This window comes from Delphinapterus leucas, chromosome 8, assembly GCF_059928025.1.
Source record: "Delphinapterus leucas isolate spDelLeu-1000000601 "Yukka" chromosome 8, BTC_Dleu_Yukka2, whole genome shotgun sequence".
In the NCBI taxonomy this organism is placed as follows: domain Eukaryota; kingdom Metazoa; phylum Chordata; class Mammalia; order Artiodactyla; family Monodontidae; genus Delphinapterus; species Delphinapterus leucas.
In genome coordinates, this window is record NC_143136.1 from 70,003,357 (window position 1) to 70,026,518 (window position 23,162).

The 23,162-nt window shown below is 36.4% G+C and overlaps 1 protein-coding gene across 2 annotated transcripts in view; it reads right to left on the reverse strand.

Annotated features, from left to right (window-relative positions):
- The window catches only part of SLC4A10 (solute carrier family 4 member 10), a 225,578-nt gene that overhangs the window by 77,813 nt on the left and 124,603 nt on the right, over positions 1-23,162 (reverse strand). For both annotated transcript variants that reach the window (XM_022569866.2, XM_022569877.3), the window contains 4 exons: positions 16,811-16,911; positions 13,666-13,840; positions 12,944-13,077; positions 12,297-12,542 (listed from right to left, as the gene is read on the reverse strand). In XM_022569866.2, the coding sequence (XP_022425574.1) occupies positions 12,297-12,542; positions 12,944-13,077; positions 13,666-13,840; positions 16,811-16,911 (656 nt within the window). The remainder of the gene's footprint in view (positions 1-12,296; positions 12,543-12,943; positions 13,078-13,665; positions 13,841-16,810; positions 16,912-23,162) is intronic.

The following is a 23,162-nucleotide window of genomic DNA, read 5'->3' on the forward strand; positions in this document are numbered from 1 at the left end:
ATACAAACTACTATGTAAAAATAAGTAAGCAACAAGGGCACAAGAGTGCAGACAGCAGAAGCAAGACTACAATCCTGCAGCCTGTGGAACAAAAACCACGTTCACAGAAAGATAGAAAAGATGAAAAGGCAGAGGGTTATGTACCAGATGAAGGAACAAGATAAAACCCTAGAAAAACAACTAAATGAAGTGGAGATAGGGAACCTTCCAGAAAAAGAATTCAGAATAATGATAGTGAAGATGATCCAGGACCTCAGAAGAAAAATGGAGGCAAAGATCGAGAAGATACAAGAAATGTTTAACAAAGACCTAGAAGAATTAAAGAACAAACAACAGAGATGAACAATACAATAACTGAAATGAAAACTACACTAGAAGGAATCAATAGCATAATAACTGAGGCAGAAGAAGGATAAGTGACCTGGTAGACAGAATGGTGGAATTCACTGCTGCGGAGCAGAATAAAGAAAAAAGAATGAAAAGAAATGAAGACAGCCTAAGAGACTTCTGGGACAACATTAAAGGCAGCAACATTCGCATTATAGGGGTCTCAGAAGAGGAGAGAGAGAAAGGACCCGAGAAAATATTTGAAGAGATTATAGTCGAAAACTTCCCTAACATGGGAAATGAAGTAGCCACCCAAGTCCAGGAAGTACAGCGAGTACCATACAGGATAAACCCAAGGAGAAACACATCAAGACACATAATAATCAAATTGGCAAAAATTAAAGACAAAGAAAAAGTATTGAAAGCAGCAAGGGAAAAGTGACAAATAACATACAAGGGAACTCCCATAAGGTTAACAGCTGATTTCTCAGCAGAATCTCTACAAGCCAGAAGGGAGTGGCATGATATACTTAAAGTGATGAAAGGGAAGAACCTACAACCAAGATTACTCTACCCGGCAAGGATCTCATGCAGATTTGATGGAGAAATCAAAAGCTCTACAGACAAGCAAAAGCTAAGAGAATTCAGCACCACCAAACCAGCTCTACAACAAATGCTAAAGGAACTTCTCTAAGTGCGAAACACAAGAGAAGAAAAGGACCTACAAAAACAAACCCAAAACAATTAGGAAAATGGTAATGGGAACATACATATCGATAATTACCTTAAACTTGAAGGGATTAAATGCTCCAACCAAAAGACACAGGCTTGCTGAATGGATACAAAAACAAGACCCACATATATGCTGTCTACAAGAGACCCACTTCAAACCTAGGGACACATTCAGACTGAAAGTGAGGGGATGGAAAAAGATATTCCATGCAAATGGAAATCGAAAGAAAGCTGGAGTAGCAATACTCATATCAGATAAAATAGACTTTAAAATAAAGAATGTTACAAGGGACAAGGAAGGACACTACATAATGATCAAGGGATCAATCCAAGAAGAAGATATAACAATTATAAACATATAGGCGCCCAACATAGGAGCACCTCAATACATAAGGCAACTGCTAACAGCTATAAAATAGGAAATCGACAGTAACACAATAATAGTGGGGGACTTTAACACCTCATTTACACCAATGGACAGATCATCCAAAATGAATATAAATAAGGAAACAGAAGCTTTAAATGACACAATAGACCAGAGAGCTTTAATTGATATTTATAGGACATTCCATCCAAAAACAGGAGATTACACTTTCTTCTCAAGTGCGCATGGAACATTCTCCAGGATAGATCACATCTTGGGTCACAAATCAAGGCTCAGTAAATTCAAGAAAATTGAAATCATACAAGTATCTTTTCTGAGCACAACACTATGAGATTAGAAATGAATTACAGGGAAAAAAAACCCGTAAAAAACACAAACACATGGAGGCTAAACAATATGTTACTAAGTAACCAAGAGATCACTGAAGAAATCAAAGAGGAAATCAAAAAATACCTAGAGCCAAATGACAATGAAAACACGACGATCCAAAGCCTATGGGATGCAGCAAAAGCGGTTCTAAGAGGGAAGTTTATAGCTATACAATCCTACCTCAAGAAACAAGAAAAATCTTAAGTAAACAATCTAACCTTACACCTAAAGGAACTAGAGAAAGAAGAACAAACAAAACCCAAAGTTAGCAGAAGGAAAGAAATCATAAAGATTAGAGCAGAAATAAATGAAATAGAAACAAAGAAAACAATAGCAAAGATCAATAAAACTAAAAGCTGGTTCTTTGAGAAGATAAACAAAATGGATAAACCATTAGCCAGACTCATCAAGAAAAAGAGGGAGAGGACTTAAATCAATAAAATTAGAAATGGTAAAGGAGAAGTTACAACAGACATTGCAGGAATACAAATCATCCTAAGAGACTACTACAAGCAACTCTATGCCAACAAAATGGACAACCTGGAAGAAATTGACAGATCCTTAGAAATGTATAACCTTCCAAGACTGAACCAGGAAGAAACAGAAAATATGAACAGACCAATCACAAGTAATGAAATTGAAACTGTGGTTAAAAATCTTCCAACAAGGGCTTCCCTGGTGGTGCAGTGGTTGAGAGTCCGCCTGCCGATGCAGGGGACGCGGGTTTGTGCCCCAGTCCGGGAAGATCCCACATACCACGGAGCGGCTGAGCCCATGAGCCACGGCCACTAGGCCTGCGTGTCCGGAGCCTGTGCTTCGCAACGGGAGAGGCCACAACAGTGAGAGGCCCGCATACCGCAAAAAAAAAAAATCTTCCAACAAGCAAAAGTCCAGGACCAGATGGCTTCACAGGTGAATTCTGTCAAACATTTAGAGAAGAGCTAACACCTATCCTTCTCAAACTTCCAAAAAATTGCAGAGGAAGGAACACTTCCAAACTCATTCTGTGAAGCCACAGTCACCCTGACACCAAAACCAGACAAAGATACTACAAAAAAAGAAAATTACAGACCAATATCACTGATGAACATAGATGCAGTAATCCTCAACAAAATACTAGGAAACAGGATCCAACAACACATTAAAAGGATCATAAGCCATGATCAAGTAGGATTTATCCCAGGGATGCAAGGATTCTCCAGTATACGCAAATCAACAATGTGATACACCATATTAACAAATTGAAGAATAAAAAACATATGATCATCTCAATTGATGCAGAAAAAGCTTTTGACAAAATTCAACACCGATTTATGATAAAAAACTCTCCAGATAGTGGGCATAGAGGGAACCTACCTGAACATAATAAAGGCCATATACAACAAACCCACAGCAAACGTCATTCTCAATGGTGAAAAACTGAAAGCATTTCTTCTAAGATCAGGAACAAGACAAGGATGTCCACTCTTACCACTATTTTTCAACATAGTTTTGGAGGTCCTAGCCATGGCAATCAGAGAAGAAAAAGAAATAAAAAGAAAGACATTGGAAAAGAAGAAGTAAAACTGTCACTGATTGCAGATGACATGATACTATACATAGAGAATCCTAAAGATGCCACCAGAAAACTACTAGAGCTAATCAATGAATTTGGTAAAGTTGCAGGATACAAAATTAATGCACAGAAATCTCTTGCATTCCTATACACTAATGATGAAATATCTGAAAGAGAAATTAAGGAAACACTCCCATTTACCACTGCAACAAAAAGAATAAAATACCTAGGAAGAAACTTACCTAGGGAGACAAAAGACCTGTATGCAGAAACTATAAGACACTGTTGAAAGAAATTAAAGATGATACCAACAGATGCAGAGATATACCATGTTCTTGGATTGGAAGAATCAATATTATGAAAATGACTATACTACCCAAAGCAATCTATAGATTCAATGCAAACCCTATGAAATTACCATGGCATTTTTTATGGAACTAGAACAAAAAATCTTAAAATTTGTATGGAGACAAAAAAGACCCCGAATAGCCAAAGCAGCCTTGAGGGAAAAAAATTGGAGCTGGAGGAATCAGACTCCCTGATTTCAGACTATACTACCAAGCTATAGTAATCAAGACAATATGGTACTTGCACAAAACCATTAACAAAGATCAATGGAACAAGATAGAAAGCCCAGAGGTAAACCCATGCACCTAATGGTCAACTAATCTATGACAAAGGAGGCAAGGATATATAATGGAGAAAAGACAGTCCCTTCAATAAGTGGTGCTGGAAAAACTGGACAGCTACATGTAAAAGAATGTAGTTAGAACACTCCCTAACACCATACACAAAAATAAACTCAAAATGGATTAGAGACCTAAATGTAAGACCGGGCACTATAAAATTCTTATAAGAAAAGACAGGAAGAACACTCTTTGACATAAATCACAGCAAGATCTTTTTTGATCCACCTCCTAGAGCAATGGAAATAAAAACAAAAATAAACAAATGGGACCTAATGAAACTTAAAAGCTTTTGCACAGCAAAGGAAACCATAAACAAGACAAAAAGACAACCCTCAGAATGGGAGAAAATATTTGCAAATGAATCAACAGACAAAGGATTAGTCTCCAAAATATATAAAAAGCACATGCAGCTCAATATTAAAAAAACAAACAACCCAATCCAAAAATGGGCAGAAGACCTAAATAGACATTTCTCCAAAGAAGACATACAGATGACCAAGAAGCACATGAAAAGCTGCTCAACATCACTAATTATTAGAGAAATGTAAATGAAAACTACAATGAGGTATCACCTCACACCAGTTAGAAAATCTACAAACACATCATCAGAAAATCTACAAACAACAAATGCTGGAGAGGGTGTGGAGAAAAGGGAACCCTCTTGCACTGTTGGTGGGAAGGTAAATTGATACAGCCACTATGGAGAACAGTATGGAAGTTCCTTAAAAAACTAAAAATAGAATTACCATGTGATCCAGCAATCCCACTACTGGGCATATACCCAGAGAAAACCATAATTCAAAAAGACACATGCACCCATGTTCATTGCAGCACCATTTACAATAGCTAGGTCATGGAAGCAACCTAAATGCCCATCGACAGGTGAATGGATAAAGAAGATGTGGCACATATATACAATGGAATATTACTCAGCCATAAAAAGGAATGAAATTGGGTCATTTGTTGAGATGTGGATGGATCTAGAGACTGTCATACAGGGTGAAGTAAGTCAGAACGAGAAAAACAAATATCGTATATTAACGCATATATGTGGAACCTAGAAAAATGTTACAGATGAACTGGTTTGCAGGGTAGAAATTGAGACACAGAAGTAGAGAACAAACGTATGGATACCAAGGGGGGAAAGCCGCAGGGGGTGGAGGTGGTGATGTGATGAATCGGGCGACTGGGATTGACATATATACACTGATGTGTATAAAATTGATGACTAATAAGAACTTGCTGTATAAAAAAGTAAATAAAATAAAATTCAAAAAGAAAAAGAAAAACAAAAAGCAACAAGTATACGTTGTACAGCACCAGAAAATATAGCCATTATTTTATAATGACTTTAAACAGAGTATAATCTATAAGAATATTGCATCACTATGCTGCACACCTGAAACTAATATAATATTGTAAAACAACTACATTTTAATAAAAAAAAGTATACCTGAGTTTGACTCTCATTTACCATTCACTGGTTCTGGGATATTGAACAAATTAATTAACTTATTGGAGCCTCAGATTGATCATCTGAGGGGTAATACTTATACCATAGATTATTGTGAGGCTTAAATAAAGCCATGTATGCAAATTTTTGTTATTGCTCATATAAATTATAAGGCATTCCATAATTACTTGTTGAATGAATGAATAAAACCTTGCCAACTTTTGCTTTTCTTTCTTTTTTTCCCCAGTTTGTTTATTTTCTTCTCATTACCATTGTCTCAGTCAATAATCAGGACTTAAACATTCCATACCAAGGTTATTGCTCTTTGCTCCACTTCCTATGATCACCTTCTAATCTATTATCACATAATTATTTCCAGAGCTTTGTCATTACCCCCAATGATCTTTTACAATAAAACTCATTACAATTTTTAAGACTCTCTGCCAACTGGTCCCAGGATTTCATCTATCTACCTTGGTGCCCTCAACCCTAATTATGACCTGCTCATGCAGAGATAATGAAGAGAGAGAAAAACAGATACGCCATATATAAGAAACTCAAGTTACAGGTACAACAGAGATGGAGTGATAAATTAAGGTAGTTTTTTACTTCTTTTCCTGGACCATTAAACATATGTCTAGTATAAATACTTACCATGCCAGGTTGCAATGATTTGACTATGCATTGCCTCTAGCTCCCTCCTCATTTATTGATTCAACAAATTCTCTGTGTGCAGCCACTATGTACAAAGCACATCTCTAGTCTCTTCTTGTTAATCACTGAGCTCCTTTAGAGTGGAGACCATATTCATTTTCACACTATCAATGTTAACACAATTCAGAGAAAAGCAATAGATGTTGAAAGAATGAGCCTAATAAGAGAATTTAAGAACAGAATGGCAAATCTACTTATTATACCTTAAACATTTTGCTCTATTCTTCCTTTGAGTTTTGTAAGTTGCTATTTTCCTGAAATGGAAAATAAATTTGTTTACACAGGAACTGATTTGATGAGCACCACCTGGCCCTAATTACCTCCTTCTATGGCTTGTCAAAAGACTTTTTTTTAATTGAATGAAAGATTGTTTAAATTCTATAGTGCTTTACAGTTTTCAAAAGTTTCACACACATGATTTCATACAATCCTATAATAACCCCTTTTACTCTTTTCTCCTATATTGCTACTCCCCCCTTACCTTTCCCCACTGGTAACCACTAGTTTATTCTCTGTATCCGTGGGTCTGCTTCTCATAAAACTTATTCTTAGGAAGAAATTACAAAATAATGTATCCACACAATGCCAGTTGAATTCTCCAAAATATACAAAGAGAACAAGCCTTTTTTTTTTTCAGTCTTTTCTTCTGTCCCCAAAGTATTATAAGTGTGGTAGGTATCCTCCCAGAGCTCTTATTCCCTACATATTTCACATGTACTTTCTGTGTATTTTTGAGGGTTAAGATGTTGTCTCTAGAAGGCTGCTCTTAGGGGCTTACCCAAAGCAACTAACTAGGATATTGGTATAGATTCCTATCTTTTAATCCAAATTATTACCAAGTTTCTTAAAAATAAGGTAAAGTGGGCTTCAATGTGATACAACAACATTCATCTCCAGCCAAGATTTTTTTCTCTTCTTGTCAAATACCTATTTACAGGGAATCATTATAATCAAAATAAGCACGTTTATGCTCTAAAATAAGAATCCATTTTACTGCATATGTTAATATTATTCAAATATTTATGTTTTAAATCCCTCTATTTTTATATTTTTAATTTCCTGTGATAAATTTTAAACTGCTTGAAGATAATATCTAAGAGACTTAAATAAAATGTATCCAAGTTCCCTCATATTCTAAATATTAATACTAGAAATTAATTTGGTCAAACCAGTGGCCTATAATGTGGTACATTGTCAAAAGTGTTTGACTAAATGTTAGATGTGTTGGGTTTTAGCTCAAGTTCTTCTACTTGGGTAAGCCATAATCCCTTCTGAGCCTTAGTACAAATTCTAAATAGAGGTGATATTCATTCAACATTCATTTATTTTTTCAACAAATTTTCATTGAACATCTATCTATTTTGTGCCAGAAACTGATCTGAACACTGGGAAAGCAGTGATCAAAACAGACTAAATCCCTTTTCCTCATGAACTCACTCTAGGAGGGGAACACACAATAAATTAGACTAATAGAGGTATCACTCTACATAAGCACAATACCATGGGCTGATGAGGATGCAGAGCGATAGGAACACTCATTCATTGATGGTGGGAGTGCTAAATGGTACAACCATGTTGGAATTTTCTTATAAAGTTAAAATATAGACTTTTCATATGACCCAGCAATCCCGTTTCTAGGTATTTACCCAAGAGAAAATGAAAACGTAGGCCAAGTAAAGACCTGCATGTGAAGCAATATAGCTCCAAAGTAGCAACAACCCAAACATCTATCAGCTTGTGGTTGGATAGACAATTTGTGGTACATCCATACAGTGGAACACTGACCAACAATAAAAAGGAATAAATTGATGCATGCAACAAAATGAGTAAATCTCAAAAGCATATGATAAGTGAAAGAAGCCAGACACCAAAGGCTATACACTCTATGATTCCATTTATGTGACATTCTAAAAAAGGCAAAACTTTAAGACAGAAATCACATCAATGATTGTCAGGGGTTGGGGGTTGGGGTGAGAGAGAGACTGTGAAGGGCCATGAGGAAATACTTTGGGAAATATTGTGTATTCCAATTATAGTGTTATTCATTTGTTGAAACTCATTTGAGGGCACACTTAAAAGAGGCATATTTTATTGTATGTAAATAATACTTCAATAAATCTTACTTTTAAAAAGATAAATTATATAATATTTTAGATTAAAAAAAGGAAGAGAGAGAAGAGAGTTGAAATTTCAGATGGAAAGTCCTCAAGCAGGTGATTTTGAAGATAGTGAAGGAACAAGCCACATAGATATCTGGAGAAGGGCATTCTAGGCAAAAAGAACAGCAAGTATGAAGGCTGAAGGGCAAGGAGATTAGCGTGGGTGGAGCAGAGGAGGAAGTAGAAGACAAGATAAGACAGGCAGTGAGGAACAGCTCATACAACATCTTTGAAGGTAATGGGAAGTCATCAGTGGGCTTTGAGAAGCAGAGTGACATGATCTGACTTGGGTTTTAAGAGAATAATTCTGGTTGCTTCATAGAAAACAGTCTGTGGAAGGGAAGGGTAGTAGAATCAGGGCCACCATTTGGAAGGCAATTGTCATAATTTAGACAAGAGATTACAGAGGTAGAGAGGGTGCTAAAAAGTGTTCAAATTCTATACAGAGAGCCATTAGATTTGCTCAGAAATCTGGCGTGTGGGAAATTTTGAAGGAAAACAATTCAGCCCGCAACACCCAGGGATATGATTTCAGAATGAGTAGGACCATCTCTTATTCCCTAAAAACCTGCTTTTATAATTGAAAAAAATTCTGCCTTCCTTCTTTTAGATATCAAAATGAAAATTCTGGAAGAAATAAAATTAGCTTCCTACTAATCATCTTTAGAGCAAGTTTTGATATATCGAAAAGACCCCAGGTACCCATGTAAAGAAGAGATGAGCTACACAGAGGAATGAGTGGAAGCTGGACACAGACTTCACTGAGACCAGCAATGAGCATTCACTTATGAGAACATATTTTCTTACCCTTCACATAATATTTGCACAGCACTTATTTATAAAAACAGGGTTTTCTTGGGTGGTATATAAAAACTATTTTGCCTGCAACTGAGAGCTCTAACTAAGGAATGTTTTTATGAAGTAAACTTCTTTCCCCAGAGTTGTATATATTCTTTTCTCGATCTTTTCCTCTTTGTTAAATAATAAATGTAAAGTGCATAAGCTGAACACCTTATATTATCAAGAATTGCATTTATAAATAGAAAAATATGCTAAGCTAACTGAATTTTACTAGTTCTACAAATATCTAGGAGGAATAGTGTTCAGAACAATTAGCATATTAATTTCCATAGTTAAAGAGAAGTGCTTCTTTCTCCAAAATAAGTTATCAGCAATGTCTCTAAGCATTTATTTAGCATGACTAATACTATAAAGTATGTAGTGGTGACACTTAAAATACCTAGCAAAGTAGAAATGAATAAATGAATAATGAATGTAGCAATAGTCTACATGAACGAGAATAATTTGCTTAAAATTTCCCAACAGAAGTGGCAGATACTCTGAGTAAAATTATCATATACAAAGTGCCAACACTGACATTACACTAATCTGATAAAGAATTCATGGCAATGTGCCCAAAAGGTGAGATAAAGTTGAGTGGCAGAACAAAGTCACACCCTCTAATAAAGAAAACATAACATTAAGAAAAGTGGGTTCTACTCTTCATTATGCTTTATTTGATTACTGGTAAGTTATAAATCATTAACTTGTTCTATAAAATAGATCTTATCTGCTCCATAGGATTTCATTAAATATAAAGTGACTATAAAAGGACTTTGAAAAAAAAATTGTTATATTCCTTGGAATTAAAACTTTAATTTTAAAAATTAAAACTTCAGTGAACTTATTTATTTATTTATTTATTTATTTTGCGGTACGCGGGCCTCTCACCGCTGTGGCCTCTCCCGTTGCGGAGCACAGGCTCTGGACGCGCAGGCTCAGCGGCCATGGCTCACGGGCCCAGCCAGTCGCTCCGCGGCATGTGGGATCCTCCCAGACCGGGGCACGAACCCGTGTTCCCTGCATCGGTAGGCGGACTCTCAACCACTGCGCCACCAGGGAAGCCCCTTAGTGAATTTATTTTAACTGAAATTGCTAGATAGTTGCTAGAGCAATCATTCACCACTTTCTATAGTTATTTATTATAACTACATGCATTTATTATTCACCATCTTTTTCATTTATAATAGGTTTTAAGGACATAAAAATCCAGTGGAATTTTTGGAAGAATACTTTATGATGAATACTTGATTATAAAAACCCTCCTGCCTATTTAAGCTTTGTCTGCTTCTCTCTGATTGTATATGTATCAGTGGTTGAGAAACAGTACTTTAAAGAAATTTTAAAATTACAGCAGTAACTTCAGTTACTGAAAATTACATCAGGGTCATAAAGCCTGAGTCTAATTTCTTGTTTCACCACTATCTATATAACTTTGGACAAATATTTCAAAGCATTAATAAATTTCTTACATCCAACTCTGTGCCATTCCCTCCATCTAAACCACTCTCCATCTCTATTCCTCAGCACCTAATTCCTCCTGAATTTTTGGTCTTCTATGTCACTTCCTCCAGGAAGTCTTCTCTGAACCTGAAATCTGGGTTAGGTGCTCTTCTGATGTAGTACCATAGTGTTCTGGACCAATCCTTTAACACAGCACTTATTCCATTGTGTTGTCTGTTTGTCTACATTTCCTACTAAACTGGAAGCTCACTGAGAACAGAATATTGTTCATGATTTCCCTAGCACCAAGCACAGTGCCTGGCGTGTAGTAGGTTTGAAAATTCAAGCAGAGGTAATTGCATATCCTCGCAAAGATACCCAAATTAGGTGACACTGCTCTCTTTTCAACTAAAGATAAATGAAAAGGCATGTATCAATGTTACATCTCATTCTGATCAAATTGTTCTTCCCATCTGCCTGCTCTCTGAGTGTCCCTGACACCTCCTTCATCTGCATTTGAATCCTGTTCACAACACCCTCACCATTTACTTTTATTGGGGAAGTTATTTTATATCTCACTTTGATTTTTTTTTGTTCTAAAACAGAGATGTACTGTTAAACATATCTCTAATTACCGAGAAAAATTCAAAGTACTAAAAGTCATCTTATTTTCAACTCTATATCATTACATCATTCTTAACAAGACTATAATATTGCACTGTTTTGGCCTAATTTCAACAATTTCAACTTCTAATAGTAAATAAAGATGATAAATCTTCAAAGGAAGATTTTGAGGGCCTATCTGAGCAGTTTATAAGAAGAGCATTGGTAGTTAATGCAGAGGTTATAATGCCAGGTTGATGCCTGGTAAAGAACATATTGTTTCAAATATTCACTGTATAAAATGTATATATAATTACAACAAAAAAATCCTAAAATTAAATCAAAGAAGAGTAACATAATGTTCACATATACTCTGCAAATACAGCCTTACAGAAATCCCAAACTGCTGACATACAAAACTAGAACGTGTAATAGGTACAATCCCATCTTTAATCCTAAACTGTAATATCACCCTCAACAGGCAATATGTGAGTACTTTTATCATAAATGTCATAGGTTCCAAAAGCAAAAATACATTTCAATTCAGTGATATTTTGTTTAAGACTTTATCATATTTTCAAACATCAAACTATGCAATTTAGACCCAATGAGTCTCTTTTATCTCACTGCTTTAAATCTGAAATCTTATCTTTCACTACTGTGTTCTTTGGATTACATTACATGGAAAAGGTCCTAAAGGAAGACCAAAATCAAAAATATTTTGAAAAAAAAATCTCTGTATAGTAAAATTGATCTTGGTTCATTATCTACTTAATAGGGCATGCTCGACAAATAAAACTTCAAAAAGTTATTCTTGGCAAAGATGTTATAATGAAAACTCAAGTATTCAGATGAGCAGCTGTTTAGATGACTCTTAAAATCCTGTTCAACTCTGAGAGACCGGGATTTAGGTCACGAATCAATTTAAGGAACTCTATCTGCTGAGTAAGTTCCTCGTATTTCTTATAACAATAGCAATATTGGTAGAAAGAAAAGCCCCACAGCCAACAGGGGAAATGGTACTTACGAATATTGTGTCAGCAGTTCCAAATCATTATGCATGTTGATTGGATATGCTTCACTAAGTTCAAACAACTTCTCCAGGGCCTCATAAATGAAAATGATGCAAATAAGAGAAGCAAAAGCTTCTTCAGTAAACCGGGTGATATAGCAGACAAGGGAGCTTGCATCAGTGGCCACAAGTATGATACACAGGGTTGCAGTCCAAAGTCCAATACTAGCTCTTAAAGATAGGTATGACAGCCCATATTCTCTAGGAGGGGGAAAAGAACAGTGGAAAGAAGGTCATTTAACAGCTTGCCACCATTTTAAGTAGATGGAAGTAAGTCTAATTCAGGAAGTGAAAGTAAATAAGCTTCACATCCCATGAGTATCTAAACTCAAGACTTTGTCTAAAGGGAAAACCTAAGGGTACAAAACTCAAAGAGGTTTCTCAGTGCTTAGAGCTGAATATAATTTTTTATAAATATTACATAACAATATACATCAATATTTTACCGTTCCTTTATTTCCATGGAGAGACAAAAATGGCAAACTGAATCAAATCAGCAACTTCTACCTCTCCCAGCAGATCTCCAAATGTGATGTTGGAAGAAGATTAAATACAGCAGAGAAATAGAAAGGGGCTGAGGGCCAAAAGTATATAACACTTACTTGCAAAATTTAAACAAAATCTTTTCAAACACCAAAACTGGTCCTGTACTGCCTAATATGGTAAGAGGCTGTCCACCAAAGAGAGAATAGGCTATCCCAGTCATGGACGCTCCAAAGAGAGATTCGATTGCACTCTGTGTAGAGATATAAATGATTCCATTATCTAAGCTGTACAGGCTGCGATTATAACTGGGGAGAAAATATGTAAAATACATGGGTCTTTTTTCCCTTTGCTATGAAGGGCCTAGCAACCTTGGGCAGGAGGTGGGGTAGGAGGATAAAAAAAAGGCGGCAGGCAGTCAGCAGACTGTGAATGGTAGTGGACAGGGATATGTCCTCTCCCCCTTCCTTATCTCACTTTTCTTTTGCTTACCAAAAGTTTACATGTATTCATAATAAATGTCTGGCAGAAGCATGGCCTATATAAATAGGAAAATGGACCTCTTATGAGGCAAGAACCAGAGGCTAAAGCTAGCCTAGGACTGGGGGGCCAGGGATGAGATCAGAACCCTGTGTAAGATAAGAATTAGTTGTTCTGAGATATTCCACTCCCTGATTACCAGTTCCATTAGTCATCTAGGAAATTCGTATGAACTTTGTCTGCCAGACCATACATCAAATCTCTCCTCATAAAGGAAACCAAAATTAAATGCAGACTCATCTAACTATGAATCTTAAAAGCTGATTAAGTTTCAAAGTTCAGAGAAAAGTATAATACATACTATTCGCCCTTCAGTTGCTTCTCCTAGCAGTCCTCCAAATGTGATGACAGGAGACATACACGCGCAGTAGAGAAACAGAAAAGATGCTAAGCACTGCAAGCTGAAAGCATCTCTGAAGTCACTCCAGAAGTATGGAGCTTTTCTTTTGATATCTAAAATAAGTCCCCCAAAAATCCTAAGACAGGGGGGAAAACACAATAGTGACATACAAATATAAAAATCACATAAATCAAAATGCTCATTTGCTTTGTTGCCAGGCCACAGTACAGGTTTTCCATCAGCAGAGATGAGACCCATATTAACATGCTAGGTTTTACTATGATGATCTACAGGAATGGCTTTGTACCACTATGTCACTTCAATCCCTAACCAAATATTGTGTCAACAGCCAAAAAAATCCTAGGTTCTCTCAAACAAGGTTCACAGCTGTTCATCAATCAAAATTCAAATAATGAGAGTTAAGGATTACTCTAATCTCTGTGCCATTTTACAACAACTTATTCCTAAAATCAGGCCTACCATTCTCAATCATTGGCAATATTTTCTAATTGTTTACATTCCATTTAGTGTAGCAGAAAGTGAAGGAGGGAAGGTAAACTGATTTTTGTACAGTCCAATAGTGAACATCAACTTAGAGAGAAAAAGTGGCATATAACCATGGCTCCAGTTACCCACTCTCTTTGTGAAAAAAAACCCTTGCCAAATAATACTCCAGACAGGCACTTAAATGACCTTATGGATGACAATACTTAGTAGAGAGAGGTAAGTTCCAGAGTTGTTTTCATTTTTAGGAAACTAAGACAGGGAGCTTACAATAAGCAACCTAGATAAATGTACTTTTGATCCACTATTGTCTAAACATATTCAAACATCTATCATTCACAAGACAATAATGACCTTATTTGGGAAAAATGCATATGTTCTAAATATATCCAAAAACCACATTAAAGCATTTGAAGGATGATATTTTTTGGGGGGGTGGGGAAGAGAGAAGCATTAAACTGTGAAATATTGCCTAAAATCTGAGGACTGGAACTTTTTAATCTGTTAGGAATGAGAACATTAAACAGCTATTCTCATTCTTTGAACATTTAATAACAATATGCAGATTTAACATTTGACTACCAAAAGCTCTTTGTGTTCTATGGGATAAAGATGTCATATTAAAATGAATAAGGCTGTGATTAAGTTCCTACATGGAAGTTAAAAAAAACCTATTATGTTCAACATACTGCCAGTATGCTAAATATACTTGTTTTATGGAAAAATATTAAAGTCTTGTTATTTATTTTCTAAATAGGAATATAATCTGGCAATCTAAGAATCACCTCAAAAATGATTGTTCTCTTGAGAAATAAATTCTGATTTGCCTTGAAAGATGTACCTCTTCAGAATAAATTCTATTATTTTTAATTGCCCTAATATAGGCACAATAGTAACATACTAGTAACTATCTTACTGTTATGTGAGTGATAGAATTGTTATGTTTTTCTAGTGATTGTTTCCATCGGAGGGATGTGGAGTAGGAGAGGTTGAGAAGAATGAAATTTCAATTGAAAAAAAAGGACATTTAAAATTCAGAGAAGCTTGCAAAGAACCTGTGAAATTCACACACGCAAAGATCATCTTAGGTTAGGTTCCTTTACCTGTGTTTAGTAAAACACATACATAATTTTCATTTGGGGGATCATTTCTGAATGATTTGTTAACTTGCCAAAGTCACAATTCAGAACAGATTTAATCTACGAGTCTATTTATTCATTCAGTTATGATTTATACCCCACCTAATCCCCAAAAGAATTTGAGGTGGTTATGAACTATTACTTAGTAGTTAATATTTATAGGTTTGATAGTACTTTCTATTAGACCACTCTTTTCTAATTAATTACTTATTAGGGTATACATTAGTCTAAATAGCTGTTATATTACTGTGTCATAAACGTGCTTTTAGCAGCATAAATCTAAATCCGGAAGTGGGAGGTCATTGCAGAGAACAATGCAAGAGCAGCCCAGATGTGCACCAGCAACTCCAGGAGAGCAGAGGAGTAATGGATACTTCAAGTCATGTCAGCAACAGAGTCTGTGGAAGAACTCTGGAGAAGCGAAGATACCGGATATTGGTGACCTGGGAGGATTTAGGAAGCAGTAAGGAAAAGTGAACTTTGAAAAAAATCTAAGCTATGTGGCATGTTACACCTGAGAGAGAGAGAGAAAAAAAAAACAACAGAAATAAAAAGACAGCATTTGAAAATATGAAAGTAAACAGAAGGAGTAACAATGTTTCTAGTACAGGGAAAAGGAAAAAATTCTTTGAACCATCTCAAATTAGGTACGGGAGCCTGAGGAAGACATCTCCTCAGAGACAAAACATAGATAAAGGGAAAGAACGCAGGAGAATTAAAATGCACAGAGTTGTCAGGAACTGGAAAGTCATCTTAGAGGACACAGTGAAAGCAGTACAGGAAATGGCCCTGAGGGGAGAGGAGCACCAATCCTGCAAAGCCTCTGCAATTGCCTTCAATTATAATGGAGGCTGTGTGCACACATTCCCTGAAGAGAGACCCACCCAAAGGTTCTGATTTTCTGCTCACACATTTCTTGGAGAGAGACAAGCCGTCAAAACACCACAAAGAATCATTTTAAGGAATAAATTGAAGCTTTCATCTCTTCGAAGATGTGTGATTAGAAAAATAAATCATATAGCTCTTTCAAATCACTACCGTAAAAATAAAAAATACTATTATATACATCCTACTTGCATGTAATGAGACAGGGTCTATAAGACTGAGTTCTTGGTATTTATTTTCATTTCCATCCTGAGCTTGAAGTTTTCAACAGGCTCTTTTGGAAAGGGCAACTGACAGTTTTCTTATTCATTCTAAGAATCTGTGAATGTGTTTTAATGCATAGCAATACGAAAGACTAGGTATATTAAAATGAAATGGTGTATTCACTGTTCTGGTTTAATAATAATGACAATCATTAGTAACTACAGAGAAATCAAATTAATTGGCATATTCATCCCCCAAAGAGTAGGTATCCAAAGTATAAAAACAAATCAGTTCTCAAAACAGCAATTCCCGACACACAAAAAAGGTATATATCATTTGGTCTTTGAAGTCCCATACAAGGGCTTTTCACTAACCTTCCAGTTCGCTGGAGTTCAGGTCCACTATGTCCTCCATGGGGCTCGGCTTCCCCATGAGCTGCTGTTCCATTTGGTACAGCAGGAATCTTCCTCTTCTCCTGCGGGAAGTTTTTTTGTTTTGTTTTTGTTTTTGAATTTCAGGTGCTAGTTGTAAATAACAAAAACAATTTTTTTTCCCTTGAGGCAATAATATGCAGAGTGGCTAAGAACCCAGGCTCTGTTACTTGTTTGTTATATGACCTCTAGAAAGTTATCTAGCCACCTAAAGCCTAAGTTCCCTCCTCCTTTTACTGGTGATAATAACAGTACCTATCAGTGTGGTTGAGAGAATGAAATAAGGTGATGAACATTAATTCATTCTTTCAACTAATTATTGAGTGCCTAGTGTGTGCCATTCATTTTTATGGGATGCTATAGATGTAAAGGTGAGCAAGAAAAAGCATTATGTTAGTGGAGACAAACAATAAACTTACAATGTCAGGTAGAGATAGAGATACAAAGAAAATAAAGTAAGAAATGGGGACAGAGCGAGACCAGGTTTAAGATAGGTCGAGGTGAAGAGGTGTTAGTGGTGTTATATCCCTGGCCTAGTTCAACTGTTCAATAAGCATTAACTGTTATCATTAGCTATTTTTAAAATATATTTCCCTCTCTGATCCTGGCTCAGATCCTCCTACCCAAGCTTCTTTCCAACACAAAGCGATCCAAAATACTATTGCAAAAGGAAGCTTCTAATTGAGCCAATGACAAATTAACTGAGGTTATGTAAGTGCTGTTTCCCCATAGGTCTATTCCGCCCACTTTTGTCAGTGACAGAGAGTTTAAAAAATCAGAAAATCCTACCTACTGGTGATCTTGGAGCACACCAATGTGTTCAAAAGTGCTTAAAAGGAAAATAAATTTTTTTTTTTTTTTTTTTTTTTTGCGGTACGCGGGCCTCTCACTGTTGTGGCCTCTCCCGTTGCGGAGCAACAGGCTCCGGACGCGCAGGCTCAGCAGCCATGGCTCACGGGCCCAGCCGCTTTGCGGCATGTGGGATCTTCCTGGACTGGGGCACGAACCCGTGTCCCCTGCATCGGCAGGCGGACTCTCAACCACTGCGCCACCAGGGAAGCCCAAAAGTGCTTTAAAGGACAATAAAAATTTTTTTAATGGTGAAATTAAACTTTTTACTTGACTGCCATTCCAAAGTAGTGTAAACATGTAAACATGTTCTTTGTGTTTAGTGTAAACATGAACAAGTGTGAATTATCAAATGATCTTATTACAATGGGACATTTAGATAAAATGGTACAGATTTAAAACATGATAAAAAATACATTTTGAAATGCACAAAATATAGGAAAGTTCATTGCTTAATATTTTGCAATTTCCTGGGTATATAAATAGATACAATGAATTGAAGTTCAAAGATAAAAGAGAGTATGTCTGTCAACTGATGAAGGAACGGCCTTTACAGGTAAATTAACTATCATACATCAGTAAAGGGCTGTGACAGTGGCCCTCAGTACTCTCAATACCCAATAATCACCTAGGGAAAGATTTCCTAGCAAGCCTCAGAAGGCAAGTGATATTTGTTCTTCTGGGGAATTATCTCTGACTGCATAAATTAATTCATTGTTTTACAGTGGGAAGAGCTATACACTGATAAGGCAAGTGATAAGCCATGAAAGATATTTGTCATTCTAAAGTAACAATTTTCTCAAGGAGTGGTCATCTTCTAGTAAGGCAAAAAGGTTTTTGAAAAAAGAATTGTGTATGTATAGTACCAATGAATATTCCGAGGAAAATATAGGAAATTTTTGTTTGTTTGTTTTTCAGACTTTTTTTTTTTTTTTTGGCCAAGCCGCGCAGCCTGAAGGATCTTAGTTCACCGACCAGGGATCGAACCCGGGCCATGGCAGTGAATGCTCCGAGTCCTAACCACTGGACTGCTAGGGAATTCCCCAGACATTTTAAGTGAAATCAATAGGTGAGTAGATATTTGACTAGGCAAATTAAACAATTTATTAATTCAGTCAACAAACACTTATTGGGAGCCAATTTGTGTCAGGTTCTAGGCTGCACCACTGTATACCTGGGGACAAATCAGGCCTGTGGAGCTTATGTTCTAATGGGGAAGGCAAACAGTAAACAAGTAAACATGTAAGTAAATTAATTCTATAGTGTGTTAAAAAGATTAAAAACCAGGGAGAGGTTGGGATTAAAATATACACACTACTATATATAAAATGGATAACCAACAAGGACCCACTGTATAGCACAGGGAACTATACTCAATATCTTGTAATAACCTATAATGGAAAAGAATCTGAAAAAGAATATATATATATGTGTGTGTGTGTGTATATATATATATAACTAACTGAATCACTTTGTTATACATCTGAAACTAACACAAGTTTGAAATCAACTATATTTCAATAAAAATTAAAAATAGGGCTTCCCTGGTGGTGCAGTGGTTAAGAATCTGCCTGCCAATGCAGGGGACACAGTTTTGAGCCCTGGTCCTGGAAGATCCCATATGCCGCGAAGCAACTAAGCCCGTGTGCCACAACTACTGAGCCTGCACTCTAGAGCCCGCGAACCACAACTACTGAAGCCCACGTGCCTAGAGCCCGTGCTCCGCAACAAGAGAAGCCACCGCAATGTGAAGCCTGCGCACCGCAACGAAGAGTAGCTCCCGCTCGCCGCAACGAGAGAAAGCCTGAGTGCAGCAACAAAGACCCAACGCAGCCAAAAGTAAATAAAACATAAATAAATTTTAAAAAAAGATGTCTTAAAATTTTTTTTTTAATAAATAAGTAAATAAATAAATAAAATTTGTTTCCAAGTTTCTTCTGATATCTCCAACCTGAATTATTAGAAAGAAACGTTGAACAGATCTGCTTCTTCCTTTTGGGGATTGAGAAAGGTTTGGTGGATTTAATAAGATCCTTGAGATGTCCATATTTATGTAGCATTATGTACATGCCAGATTCTAGAGAGAGATATGATATCAAATGGTTTTTTCAAATGCAGAATATATAATAAAGAAAAAATAAAGAAATAAAAACTTTGGAAAAGTAAAAATTTAGAGCAGACTAAGGGGGGGGTGTGAGGTATAGGGAGGAGGAACTGGGAATTACAAATGGAGTGTCATTTGAGAAAAACTTGAGGGAGTCAAGAGAATTAGCCATAGAATAACTGGGGAACATCCAGGCAAAGAACAGCCAGTGGGATAGACTTAAGGCAGGAGTGTGGCTGCAGGGTTTGAAGAACAAGGAGGCGGGAGGCCAAGGAGAGGAGTGAGCAAGAAAGAGACAGGAGATGACTGAGAGGTGAAGGGAAGCCAGACTCTATAGGTTTAGTAGAACATGGTAAGTATTTGGCTTTTATTCTCAATGAAATGAGGTGCTTTTGCAGGATTTTAAGGCAAGGAGTAGCATGACCTAACACTCTGGCTGCTGTGTTGAGAACAGATTCTAGGGGCCAAGGATAGAAACAAGGAGACTGGTTAGGAGGCTATTTCAGTAATCCAGGAGAAAGATGGTGGTAGCTTGAACTAGGGGGGTGGCAGTGGCAACAGTGAGAAATCGTATAATTCTGGATAAATATTGAAGGCAATGCCAAGAGTATTTCCTGGCAGAATTGAAGTCAGGTATAAGAGAGAAGAATAAAAGTTTCTGGTTTGGTCAATTGTAAGTATGGAGTTAACACTTATTGAGATGGGAAGGTACAGATGGAACAGACTTTGAGAAAAGATCAGAGTTTCTTATATTCTTCAGGAAACATTATATTGCCTTTTATAATATAAATGCAAAGACGTTTATAGGTACAGAAATAATACACTCTATAATTCAGTTCCAACTTTAGCATGTTGAATTTTAGATATCTAAAAGACACCCAAGTAGAGACACAAGATAGGCATTTGGATAAGTAACTTGCAAGTGCAAGGTGAAAAATAAATTTGGGAGAGGATTTAAAGCTATAAGATTGGATGATATTACCAAGAGAATGAGTGTAGAGGAGAGAAGACCACTAAGGACTGAGCCCTGCATCACTTCAATATAAAGAAATCAGAGAGAAGAGGGGCAACCAGCAAATGAAACTGAGGAGTCACCAGTGAGGTATAAAGAAAACCAAGAGTGTGGGATTTTGGGAGCCAAAGAAAAGAAAATATATCAAGGAAAAGGGAGTCATCAATTCTGTCAAAGGCTGCTGACTGATAGGCTAAATAAAATATAGACTGAAAATTGACCTTGGAATTTAGCATTGTGGAGGTCTTTGGCGACCTTCATGTAAGTAAATTTTAGTAAAGTGATGGGGGCAAATGCGTTATGGAGGTAGGTTTAAGAGAGAATTGAAGGATAAAAAAGAATGAAATCTTGCCATTTGCAACAACATGCATGGACCTAGAGGATATTATGGTAAGTGAAATAAGTCACACAAAGACAAATACTCATACAATCTCATTGATATGTGGAATCTAGAAAACAAAGCAAACAAACAAAACAAAAACAGGCATAGACACAGAGAACAAATGTGTGGTTGCCAGAGGGGAGGAGGTGTGGGGATGGGTGAAATAGGTGAAGGGAATTAAGAGGTACAAACTTCTAGTTAGAAAGTAGGTCATGGAGATGTATTACACAGCATAAGAATGTTGTCAATAACACTGTAATAATTTTATATGGGCACAGATAATTATTACACTTACTGTGGTGATCACTTGGTAATATATTTAAATATCGAATCACTATGTTGTATGCCTGAAACTAACATAATATTGTACTTCAACTATATTTCAATTAAAAAATGAGAGAATTGAAGGAGAGGAATTGGAGGCAGGTAGTACGGAGAACCCTTCTGTTGCACTGGGTTATAGAAGGGAACAAAGAAATGGATGAGTAGCTGGCAGTGATAGTGGCATTGAGAATTCTTTTTTTAAGATTTACAAATTAACAATGTTGTTTGCTAATAAAAATGATATAATACAGAACAAAAGACCTGATGATATAGGGGAGAAAGAGGAGGATTGGGGAGTAATGTTTTTGAGTAGGTGTGAAGAGATGGGATCTACTGCACAGATAGAAGGCTGACTTTGGATAATTCATCAATAGTAATATATGGGAAGGCAGAGGATGTAGGTGCTGGCGGTAGATAAATATGGTTTTGGGAATCTACAGAAGTTCTCTTTTGATTATTTTAATTTTCTTAGGGAAGTAGGAAGCAAGTCAACATCTGAAAGTCAGAAAGCATGTGCTGAAGGTTTGAGGAGAGAAAACAGGTGTGAGATAATAATGTAGAGAATGGATTGAACTCGGGAAGTAGAGTATAATGAACTTGTAATATAAAGGGCCTACCTGAGGTATGTGGTCATGAATTATATGAGATTAGTCAATGTAGTTGTATGTTTTCCTTCAGCCACTCTCAGCTGCATCAGTGGAGGTATAGACCAAAGAACTGAACTCACACAGTGTTGTGGTTTTGACAAGCAAGTAAATGGCATGAGAGAAAAGCAAGGAAGTTGAGGGTATACACAAGGGAGTGATTATAATGACTGACACAATGTTCTAACAGTATTTTCAAGGGTATCCCTTGAGGTGACTGTTCATTCTTCTCTTAACTGAAAGTAAAATGTATTAAAAAAATACTGTGATTTGCACATTCTGGAAGAATAAAAACCATGGAGATTATCCCATGGAGGAAAATATTATTTGAATGAATAGGAAGTCAGAGTGCTTAATTTATTTCAATTCATTTTAATCAAAGAAAACATAGTTTCATAGTATCTATTATTCAATTCCGACATACATTTAAAAAATATTAATGTTGTAAAGAAACACAGAGTGTATCTAATTCAAACTCGTTATATAAAATTGTGTTGTCTAACATTATAGTAACTAACTACACATGGCTATTTAAATTTAAGTTAATTAAAATTAAAAATTCAGTTCCCCAGTTGCAGTAGCCAAACTTCTAGTGCTCAGTAATGGCTTGGCTTATTAGATAGCATAGATATAGAACATTTCTATCATTGCAGAAAGTTCTGTTGGACACACTGATATAGAACACCAGTACAGAAAGGTTATGGCATCTGTTTAAGATCATACAAATAGATAATAGCAGAACCCAGGTGCCTTGATTCTTAATTCAATGTTCTTTCTACTACTGCCTCTCAATACCCAGAATCCAATAATTAATCCTGGTTTTAAAGTCTCATAAAATTAATTTTGAAAATACAAAGCTCCCATGCCTCCACTTGCCTCAGAAGCATCATTTCTCAAAGGGAGGGTGCTTTCAAAAATGCTTGACTTTAGGGTTTCCGTAGTGGTGCAGTGGTAAAGAATCCTCCTGCCAATGCAGGGGA